The sequence below is a fragment of the Lytechinus pictus genome, chromosome 7, assembly GCF_037042905.1.
Source record: "Lytechinus pictus isolate F3 Inbred chromosome 7, Lp3.0, whole genome shotgun sequence".
In the NCBI taxonomy this organism is placed as follows: Eukaryota; Metazoa; Echinodermata; class Echinoidea; order Temnopleuroida; family Toxopneustidae; genus Lytechinus; species Lytechinus pictus.
Genome location: NC_087251.1, coordinates 882,588 through 895,167, shown reverse-complemented (window position 1 = coordinate 895,167; position 12,580 = coordinate 882,588). Strand labels below are relative to the sequence as shown.

At 34.3% G+C, this 12,580-nt stretch overlaps 1 protein-coding gene across 2 annotated transcripts in view; it reads right to left on the bottom strand.

Moving 5' to 3' along the window:
* Positions 1–9,048: 9,048 nt before the first annotated feature.
* The window catches only part of LOC129265187 (proton-coupled folate transporter-like), a 31,785-nt gene continuing 28,253 nt past the window's right edge, over positions 9,049–12,580 (bottom strand). For both annotated transcript variants that reach the window (XM_064101543.1, XM_064101545.1), the window contains exon 8: positions 9,049–11,886. In XM_064101543.1, coding sequence (XP_063957613.1) covers positions 11,819–11,886 — 68 coding nt within the window. In that variant the 3' untranslated portion in view covers positions 9,049–11,818. The remainder of the gene's footprint in view (positions 11,887–12,580) is intronic.

Genomic DNA, 12,580 nt, shown 5'->3' with positions numbered 1-12,580 from the left:
TCAAAGCATCCATCTAAAATTTGATTATCCTTCTGTGTATAGAGCAACAATAAGACATCTATCACTACCAAGGCACTTCTATGAAACGTGACAAAATGACGATTAGTAGTAAAGTATCACTTAGAATGGATCATCAGAGAATATGCATGTGTTCACACTCACAATAGAGCAGTATCCAATGGGTTGTAAATTACAAAAAAAGTTTTATGAACCATGACTATTAAATAGATTAATCCATGGAACAAAATGATACATTTGATGTGAAAAATAGATACTAGAATTAAAATCAAATCCCATTCATAGTCCTAGTCTTGTTTCTTTCAGTTTCAAAATTTTTCACTATATAATTCACAATTTTTCTTTTCTATGACTTTATGATCGATTGGTAGTACTAGTCATATAATAGAGAGTTTTAGGAGCAGTGAACAAGAACGGCGTTGCAGTCGTCTCATCGTTCAAGTCAACGTAATCGTCTGCCCTTGTACACTACAGATGTGAATATTTGAGATTTCACTTGACTTGTTCGTGTAGGTACGTCCACGTGAAACAGCGTCATAACCAGTGGGTCATGACAAGCTGCCTGACCCGGAAGATCTGGCGTACCATCGCCTGGCGACCTGGTCGGGTGATGCGAAGGTGCAAATTGTGCACACTTGCCATTTCACTTACTTTGATTTTTTTTTTACGAGAGTTAGGATATATATCGATATATATTTTGGAGATCAGAAAGCAATTTCAAATATGATAAACATAATGCATTGTACAACTTACATTAATTTTGTGAAAAGTCACGGAAAACTGTTTTTAAAAGGGAAAGGTTGATCTTCATGCTGAGCGTGAGCGGTTAAAATGACGTCACTCACGTGCACGTCGACTTTGATTTAGGAGAACCGCAGAATGAATGTGGCGAGGTTCTCAATTCTGGTAGTGGACGAGGGTAAGTACCTGACGCATATGGCAGGCAAAAAAATGACGTCATCTTGTACCAGTCTATGTTTTGTTTCTAAAACTGCTTAATGACAGTGATGGACATGGACTCACTATTCAGATGTGTGGTTATTACCCCATTACAAGAAAAAAAAAAATGTTTTAGTGAGCAAATAGAGAACCTATAGCCATAGAAAATCTCCTCAGAACCTGGTAGTCGGGATTAATCGGTGCTCTAGCGTGCACCGTATACTGTACCGCAATCATGTTCCGTAGACCCTGTTTTTCACACCAGCCAGTATATATTTAGTTCCCAAGACCCTGTATTTTACCCATGTGGTCAGTTCCTTCGACCCCCATTTCAGGGATTCGTGAGGCACACCCCCATCAAAATATAATTTGAGTGCCCCCCCCCCCCCCCGGAATAATCCCTTATGAACAATTACTAAGGTCATGAACTTAGTTTTGAACTTTGGTTGCTGGATTAATGGTTTTGTCTAAGGGAAACGGAAGCTTCTTTGGAAAAATTTGGCAAAGATTCCAACCATATTAAAATGCTTATTAAAAAGTAATTCTTCCATTTATATTTCTCTAAACATCTTTGTATAGATTTTCGTGAGGAAGTCTAAACAAACCATCAGAATAGATCTTTGGAAAGTAAGACACCACTCAACAGTTGGTTTCTGTTCAGAACGTGACTTCACGCCTTCTCTACCCTTTTTAATGAGGCATCATAAACCCTCACACTTGATATCAAGATAATTCAAAGGAAAAGTCTATCTATAGATACATGTAGCTATAAAAACAATAACGGCAGACAATTCTAGGAGCAGGCTATGAAAAAGGGAGGGAATAAATAAGGAAAGTTAATTTTAAGACAACTGTGTGATCGATCAAATTATAAGTTACAATCAACTCTTTCCTCAGAAAAAAAATTTGCTTTAGGAAATTTTCAGTTGTATTGCCTCATTGGTATAATAATGCCCTTAGCTTTACATTTAATTGTGTAACATTGATACCAGAATACATATTCCCATTGTATTTCTACACAAAAACTGAAAGAATGCACAAAAATGTGATTACAAATGCCCCCTTGCACTGATATAATGATATACCCAATATGCACCATGCAGATATATTTCTCTTCAACCACAAATTAGAGAAAAATGCACTTAGCTGAGAAAAACATTGTAAAAACTATTAATTTCTGGTGTTGTATTTCCTTTTTATCACAACCTATTCATATTTTAAACATTTGTCTCCTTTCAGGGGAATAATATATGGATGGTTATACATTAACCAACTATCACAATCTGTTGGGAGTGTTACAACCTAAAAACAATTACAAGTATGAACCACAAAATATGATATTTCCCTAAAGCATATTCATCAGAACTAGGAAATGAACATTTTTTTCTACGAGGAGCCCTTTTACTCCACTGTTTATTGGATGCTATTCATCTCTCCCATCATCCTACTTTAATAGTAAAGAGAAACACATTCCAAAGTGTTTTAGATGAGATAAGTCCACATCCCCCTTGCGCTTGAGTGATAAACAAATCATTTATGTTCTTGATGCAACAAGCTTGGAATGAGAGGTATCTATCAGCGATTCAGATTTTTTTTGCATCATTGATTGTTTGGTGTTAAGATTCCCTCACGCAAAGTTTATCGTCTAGTATGCGTATGTCTGCCAAAGCTACTCTCATAGAGCTCATTTACTTGTTAGTTAAAGATGAACTATATTGAGTGAATATCAATTTATAAAGACTAAAAAATATGAAAAAGTAATTGTTCAAAGACAAAATCAAGATAAAAATGGATCAATATTGGAAGACATTATCCCACTTTACCTCTTGCAGGTAACCTTTGCTAATCTTGACAGCTACTTTTTTTCCAAAAGGTATACATTGAATAAGTTAGAGTAGGGTAAAGAAATATAACAATTTTTGTTGTTGTGAATGACCAGTACAACATTGCCAATACTGGCAACACTGTACCACATCTGTCAAGTTAATTTACTCAAACCTAAAATTGCAGTTACCATCGGTCATTCAGTGTTCAAGATAATGTATGATGTATGTTAATGAATTGATGTCAGTTTTGTTAATACATCCCAGAATGCAATGACTAATCTTATTTGTCATCTCTGTTTGTATCATTTGTTCTTTGCATATAGGTCTGAATGTGTACAGTATGTTGAAACACAAGACATTGGTTCTCACCCTTGACACAGTCAATCTTCTTGAGCAGAGATTACTCCATTACATGCATAGCTACAACAAGACAAAGCTTAACAAGAATCTACAAATAATGGAATCACAGCTAGGTCTAGATTCATACCAACAGAAAGAGAAACTATTGAGGTTTCAAGAGACTGAAATTTAACCCATGGCAGCATCCCTTGATTTGCGCAAGAACCTAACTATTCTGTAAACCACTGATAGACTGAATTCCAACCTGTATAAGACCTTTGAAAGTGCGTTAAGTATATGAGGGATCTATAAATTATATCATATTCAGCTAGTTTTTGTGTAATTTTCGCCTTGGTTTTAGATTTTCTTTTTAGGAGCCAATGAGAGTTTAACCATTGAACACACGCCCAGGTTACCAACAACCTACTAACCATGATAACCTAGCTCAACCAAGATCCTTACCATCAGAAACATGAGTTGTGATTTAATGTATCAATTACATGTCTAGGTTTAACAGCTGATCTTTAATGTCACCAGGCTTGAACCTCGGGCTTCTGAAGCAATTCATATCCTCTAATTATAGCTGGTTTACAGGTATGCATTTATACAAAAATGGAGATTGAAGATGTACAGGGGAGAGAAGTTTGAGCCTTTGTAACCAACCAAGGATGTGTTCAATGTTGATTTTCAAATTTAAACAGCAACATGAATCATGATTGAAAACTCAATTACAAATCACCGAACACAAATAAAGCTGTTTATATCATCTTTAAATTTCCCGCTTTCGTTAACGCATCTTTAGTGCGCAGTTTGACCCATCACAAGAAAGGTCAGTTATGGCAACTGTTTGTGTAGGCTACCACTGCGAGAGCAAATGTAAAGACGTTTCAAAACTCAATTGTGTTCAATGTCGCATTCGCGATGCTCAAGGTCGTAAAATTTGAGCTGATCGCGTTTAAAAACGCATCTTTTTCGACGTTTGAATTTTCCTCCCAAACATGATTTGAAAGATGTTTACTTTTACAAGGACATTGAACAAACCCTTTGATTCTCATTATATCCATGTTTTGTAATCAGGTTTTCAATCATGAATCATGTTGCTGTTTAAATTTGGAAACCGCCATTGAATACACCCCAAGTCTCCTTTTCATTTTTAGTTCAGGTTATTCAGCTTTGTCAAGACCTAGGTTTGGTAACAAAGTAGATGGGTATTTGTTATATATCCACAATCATCGGGACATTATATTGCCTAAAGACAAAACCATCATCAGTGTTGCGAATTGCGATGATGATACATTTCAGCTAATATTGTCGTTATTCAGACATTCTTTGATTTGTTACATTGTTTTTATTAATAGATAAGACTCATGTGATGCCACAGGTTATTATTCGTAATTTCAGATATTTCTGTGCAAACACTTTCATCATTTCAATTAAAACTGCTATTTACATAATAGCTTTCATATTCATAGGAAATTAACTTATTTATTATTAAACCAAACTTTATGTAGGCTTAAATTCCTGCAAAAATTGAAATTACACTCAGCCAGCAAAACTAGGAGAAATATGGCCAATATTGCCCCCTGTTTTTGTGCAGGATTCCTATTAGCAAAGTCCGGGGAGGGCAACATGGCAAATGTTTACCCGTTGATCTCGGAGTGAAAGTAGCGAGCGAAATATGACATTTATTTATCTGCTAAAATGCCCTGTATTGGTAATAATTATTATAATCGAATGATATCAACCAGGATTTTTTTGGCCAACATTCTACCATGGTGAAATGCACAATGTGATTGACCTGATGTAATTAACAACATTGTTGATTTGGAATGTTGGGTTATAGGTGCTGTAAATTCCATCTACTGTAGGTTACATAGTGCAGTTTTCTAGATAAGAACAGGATAACTGCATTCATATGAATCTAAGGTGGTCCCAACCACTGGGACGTCGGTTTCAAAAGGTTTTAAGGACCCTATGTATTCATTGCATTCTAATATGTGTATGTCCTTGTGCATCTGATAATTGTTCAGTTCGTTTTGAGTACGTTGATAAATACATGTGCGTCATGGGCATTATTGGCATTACTTATAATGGTTATCATGCATGGCTCCCATTTTGTGAATGTACAAATAGAGACAGCAATGCATCTTTTGATGGGTGTGTGGGCAATGGAATGGTGAAAGGTTTTATGCAAAGAGAACAACATTTTCATGAAATTGTTACCTAACTTCTTGCTTTGTGTATTAAGTGAATGGGAGTGGAAAGCCATTTCCTGTACTGACAAAATAAATGGCAGTGAATTGATAAGTGCCACAAGATGGTATATTAAATGAAAAATTGTAAATCTGTATGTCTTATTTACTATGTTAGTATGGAATAAACATACATTTTGTGATACAACAATGTGTGATTCATTTATTTCATGTATGTTAAATACAGTGATAGAACCCAAGCATAATAAAATCCATGTACACTCTAATTCTGATCCTAATCCTCAAATATTTGATAATGAGCGATTGGTTCATAGATTCATTGTGGGGGCGTCGTGGTCTAGTGGTCAAGACTCTCGTCTTTCAATCTGAAGGACATGGATTCGATTCCAAGCCATGGTGTGTTTTCCTTCAGCATGAAATTTACCAACATTGTGCTGCACTCAACCCTGGTGAGGTATTGGGTACCGGCAGGAAGTAATTCCTCAAAAAGTTGTGCGCACTGGAATCGGTAGACTAGCTTAGCCGGGTTAATATAGAAGCGCCTTGAGCTCCTAGCAAGGTGGATATGTGCGCTATACAAATCCTATATTATTATTTTATAAATGATGATGATGACCATGATGATGATGATGACTGCAATGTAGGTAAGTGAATGGAATAATCTGTTGATAATGATGAAGATGATCATGATGGTGATGATGATAGCACTTATGATAATGATGGCAGTGTTTGTAATGATACATGTTTAATAATGTGTTGTTGATGATGAAGATGATGATAGCAGTGTAGGTGATGAGGATGGCAATTGTGATCGTCTTGGTGAGAAAGATAAACATATTTATTAACATTTTTTATTTTTCTTGTTTAACTTAAAATTTTCTAAATATAATTCCATATCTAAAACTAAGCCCACCTCTAATTTTGGTCATGTGCCTCTATGTACACCCAGATACATTTTCTCCCTTTAGGAGGAGTGAAAATTGGGAAATAAATTGAGAAATGAGAAAAAGTTAACTTAAAAACCCTTTTTAAAACCAGCATAAAAATTCTCAATGATAATAATAGTGTGATACCCTGAGGATTTTAAGCGTAACTTTTATTACCCATGTTTCATCAGAAAGTCGGGTAAAGAAATTTACATTTCACTTAAATCCATTTTAGATTGAATCACCAATGATAAACCCAAGAGAGTGGCTTAATGAAAATAATGAATTTTCATCTTAAACTCTATTTGAGGGCATTTTGTACAGTATTCTTTTTTTAAGATCATCTAGTGTACAATGTATGATGAATGAAAATAATTAAGATATTGTGACTCAAAATGGAATGACACACTTGAATCATAGAATGTTTTTCTTCAAAAAATATTTCAATTTCCATAACATTCCTTCTGCCAAATACAATTAATATATGATGAGCCAGAAATGTCTTACAAGTTGTTTTTATTATTTCTTGCCATATTTCATTCACCAAACAGCCAAGGGCACATTGATTTATGAAAACAGCTGAATTCAATGTAATTTGTGAGGTAATTAGCTGTTTGATGAATACCAGGCTAATATACATGCATGTTATCCCGAGGACATGCCCCCCCCCCCCCCCCCCCCACCAAATTACCCCATGGAGAAGGGAAGAAAATAAATTCACTTCAAAGATCTATCGTTTGATGGACATGTTATTCAAAATGTCTCCATAAAATACTTATAGCTGAGCAGAAATTGACAGTGATAGAAACCAGAAATAAATCCAGCTACATTTTTTTCTTCATGCTCATAAAGCATGTAAGTTTAATAATTACAACCTTGTCATGTTAGCAGGTTACTTCCTAAAGGCAAAGTAATAATTTTAGAAAACAACCTTAGATATTGAGGTATGGGCTTGTGTTCTCATAGAGCTTGAATTTACTCTTTTTTTTTAAATGGCAAACAAATCACAGTGGAATGGGGGGGGGGGGGGTAAAGAGAATTTTCCCATTGGTAATAAAATTTTGACTAAAAACAAGGATAAGACAAGGAAAATACATAAAAAAAAGTTTTTAAGAAATTGGACAAAGAATATGAAAATTATGATTGTTTAAAACAGAAATAAAAATACATGTACTGACTTTTCTCTTCCCCTTTTCTAAAAAAAGATATGAGTAAACATTGACAAAGATGAAGAGATAACTCTCCCAATTGTTATCACTTAAATTTACTTTCTTTTTCCTTTTTGTCTCGCCTTCATAGCAGAGCGAGACTATAGGCGCCGCTTTTCCGACGGCGATGGCGTCGTCAACATTGAAATCTTAACCAAGGTCAAGTTTTTGAAATGTCATCATAACTTAGAAAGTATATGGACCTAGTTCATGAAACTTGGACATAAGGGTAATCAAGTATTATTGAACATCCTGCCCGAGTTTCGGGTCACATGACCAAGGTAAAAGGTCATTTAGTGTCAATGAATTTAGGCCATGTTGGGGGAATCAATATCGAAATCTTAACCAAGGTTAAGTTTTTGAAATTTTGTCAGAACTTCGAAAGTATATGGACCTAGTTCATAAAACGTTGACATAAGGGAAATAGTGTATCACTGAAGATCCTGCTTGAGTTTCAGGTCACATGATAAAGGTCAAAGGTCACTTACGATCAACGAACTTTGGCCATGTTAGGGTTATTTGAGGAATTGTCATAACTTTAAGAGTTTATGGATCTAGTTCATGAAACATGGACATAAGAGCAATCAAGTATCCTTGTACACCCTGTGCGAGTTTCAGGTCACATGACCAAGGTCAAAGGTCATTTAGGGTCAACAAGCTTTGGTAATGTTGGAGGGTATTTGTGGAATTGTCATAACTTTAAGTCTATGGATCTAGTTCATGAAACTTGGACATAAGAGCAGCAGTGTATCCCTGAATACCCTGTGTGCATTTCAGGGACATGGCCAAGATCAAAGGTCAGTTAAAGGTCAATGAACTCTAGCCGTGTTAGGAGTATGTGTTGAATTGGCACCATAACTAAGGAAGTCTATGGATCTAGCTCATGAAACATCGACATTAGGATAATCAAGTATGAATAATGTTTTGCACATGTCTTAGGTCACATGGTCAAATGTTTATACCTTATAGATGATAATGTCGAACCATATTCTCAAGCACAGTGATGGCGAAAATACAATTAACACACCAATCTTTTAATGATACAATCTTGCCATTGATTCCTTTCCTTTCTCAACATCCCCGTCCTCTCTCCTTTAATAGCTCTTTCACTCTTGTTTTGATCTTTATTCTAACCTTTTCTCTCTACCACTCCCTCCCATTTATCTGCCACAAATCCCTTCTCTCTCCCTTTCATTCTCTTTATATAACTCTTCCTTTCATTCTCTTTCTATCCCTCTCAATTTCACTCTTTCTCTCTTCCTTTTATTCCCTATTTATATCTCTCTTCCTTTCATTATCTCTTTCTATCTCTCTCCCTTTCATTCTTTCTCTCTTCCTTTGGATCCATCATATCTCATCCTCATCTCTGTTTTTTACCTCTCTTTCTATTACACCTCTTTATTTGTGCCTCTCTCTTCTCACACATCGGCAATGAAAACAAGAAATATTCAGTTAATGATTGACCAATGGGAATAAAGATCTCATGAACACCACCAAATTATGTGTCTTAACCTATCAAAATGCATCTCTTTCACAAATCCACAAGAACAAGAAAGGAAACAAAAAGTTGAATCAAGCATTTAAAGTGAATATATTTCAATTTTATTTTCAATGCAAAAAGGCAGTAATCAAAATAATTATATTAGTTTTCACATTTTAACATTTCATAGAATTTTATATTGTATACAACATTCAAGCTCGCTTTCGTATCACTAATCATAATTCAGTTTCATGAGTAAACAAGAGTACATTTCAAATCGCCAGTAAATCATATCTATCAATCAAAACTCTGATTTTACCAAATTTCCCAAACTCTGAAACAACTTCTTTAAGATGTCTTCTTTCTCTTTTGAAAGAGAATGAAATATATACTTTATTAGATAAAATTTGTGTGAATAAGTATCCATGCATATACATGTTATTACGCTACTTTTTGTGCTTTCCCCTAATTGAGAAAGATATATTATCTTTTCATGAAAAAATAGTTCTGTTTACACATGTTTAATTCATACCTTTTAATAGGCTCATATGAGTGGTTAGTGAGTACATGATCATGCACCTGTATAGAATGACTAGATATGAAAATGAAAATGGTAACATTATCATCATTTCAACCCATTTATGATAATGATGTTTTTGTTATTTTTATAAAGTACTTTGCAAACTTAGTACAGTCCCATGCTTGTCACATTGTGGCTGCTTTTTCTGAACAATCTACAGTAGTTTTTTAACAATATTTCCAAGATCACGTCGGAAAGTTTCAGAAGATTTGCAGGACTCGCTACTGCTTGGGCACATTCAGGTTAAACTCTATATACTTCAGAATGAATCATTGAAAGCGCATTGAAATGTTAATATAATGCAACTTTTATTTATTATTATCGTTGAAATAAAATGACTGTCAACAAAGCTGTGACATTTGATATAAAACTCATCAAAATAGCTTTTTTTTTCAAGATATACAGGTCAAGATAGTGAATTCCACTCCACTTGCATGCTACTTCAAATTACAAGAAATTGTGGGCAGTGTGAAAACAAACTCCTGATACACTTCAAAAGACCAACATGCACATAAAATATTTCAGAATTACCTACAGTCTATGTAAATATACAATTACAATGCAATGTGTATGGATTTTTCACTAATTAGTCTGTAACAGAGAAATCCTGTACCAACTCTAAAATTCAATGAAAACCAGAATGACAAAAAGAAATGCGTTCTTGATGATGTTAAAGAAAGGTCTCCCTCCTTGAACAAACATTTGAGTGTTTGATGAACATAATCAGGGGTGTGAGTAGTCACAAATAAAAAGATCTGGAAAAAGCTGAAGAGTGCTGAATAAGTCTGAAATAGAAAGAGCTCCCATACATTATGTACAGAGGAAAGCCAAAATAAGCTGAAATTAAGCTGAAAATAAAAACCCAAAAAATCTGAAATTGGATAAAAATCTGAACTCTCACACCCCTGCATAATGTACCAATCAAATATTACTCTCATAACCTGTAAATATGCTTATTGTTCTGATGTTATTAAATGCTACACAAAAGCAGAATATCATTAGTTCAAAGGTTATGAATCCACAAGAATACAAGGTGTAGTCAATGGTAAAATGCCTATTCGTCTACTGCCAACTCGTCCACTGACCACATGGTCTACTTTCATGTCTTATGCCATTCTGTCCATCAACATTTCTTCTCAAAACCATTAGGTCCAATAGCCATTTGGTCCAATCATCACTTCGTCTAATCACCATTTCATCTATGACTATTTTCGTCTCATAACCAGTTGGTCTAATATCTATTTCATTTTTATTCATTTTGCACAATTAACACTTAGTCCAATTAGACCAAATGGTATATGGACTGAATGGATTGGACCAACTGGTTATTAGACGAAATGGTGAATGGGCGAATTGGCAATAAGACCATGTGGATAGTGGACGAGCTGATGGTAGACCAAATGAACGTGACGAGTTGGCAATTGGACGAATTGGCATTAGCCCAATTGGAAATAAACCAAATCAATTTGTTTTGTTGAACTAAATTTGTTCAAAATGAGAAGATGAAGTTTTAAAATGAATGGGACATGGAACAAATTATTCAATCTTGAATATTTATAGTCAAAATTGATTCAGAATTGTTTAGAAAATCTCTCCCATTTTTTAAAATTCAGTTACTGTCTGGGTCTGCCAAATGAATGTTTTGTATGCTGTTTTTTTACTCAATCATTATAAAGTATTACCATATGAGTGAATTAAATAAATGAAAGATGAGAGCAGTATGTCATTCATTAGTGTTACCTTTTAAAGACACTTTCAGGGATATGAAGATGTCAGGATACTGTGATAGCACTCTCTCTTTATCTAAAAAAAAAGAAGACAAAACCGACATAGCCAACTCTTCCTTTCTCCTTCATAATATGACAAACAATGTATACTACTGTAGTTTAAAACATTTATGATAGAAAACACAAGGGAAAGAAACCCTTTCTAAAAGTTGTAAATCAGTAAAATTTCATTATTCTTTGGTATTCATCTTTGAAATAAAGAGAACAAGAAATGTGAATACAACATACATGTATTCCATGGCACTGTTATTCCTATGTCAAATGGAGGGATAGAATCTACTGCCCACATCCCTTCCTCAAACAAAAAATTAAAATGGAGATTATAAGCAAACACCCTGGTGATTTTCAATCTACTACCCTGCCGGTCCAAACTTCAGAAGGTTCATATTTCATGTAATTCATGTCAATCATTCAGAGAATTTTCATCCAATGGCTACCAGTACTGGGTAGACCCTCCTGTCAGAGGTCTTTGGTGATATCAACAAGCACTTCTCTCTGACTGTCAACAGTCTGTTTCACTGAGTCTAAGCTGTCCTGGTTGGATGTCTACTGGGTCGTCCACAAGAAATTCTACAGGTTTTCATATCATTTAGGATGAAAATGAAAAAGAAATTGATTAATAATGGGATCAATGATACTATGTCGAAAATTTTAACATATCAAGTGGCTGTTAAGTTTGAACACTCTGAATTATTATGGTGATAGATACTACAGTTTACATTGTATCATGAATGATATATTGAACAACCAACTTGTTTTTTTTAAATCACATATACATGTATGCAATCATAGTATATAAGTGTTTAAATACAAGTTGGTGGTATGGATTATGTCTATTTTTCTTACTTTTGTTTCAAAATGGACATAACTCATTGTCAGGGATGTGAAAAGTAAAACAAAAAAGGTTGTCAATGTGAATTGATTACAAGTTTGTTACAAATTAAAAATAACCAGTATTGGAAAAAAATAAAACTGAATGCACAGAAAAGGTCGACACATTTTCCATGGATTAATTAAAAAGAACCCAAATTAATCTGTACCAGAAAAAATGAAAAAATACAAATAAACATCTAAAACTCAATTACAAGTGAATGAAATTGCTATAGTGAATTTAGCAACTTGGTAATCACACTTGCATAACACAAAATAGAACATTTAGAACATTAAAATCAACAACACATTTAATAAGAGATAAGGAAGTTTAATTAAGGAAACGTTTGGAATGAAACTACAACGAAGAAAATATTCTGCATATTTGTTTTCT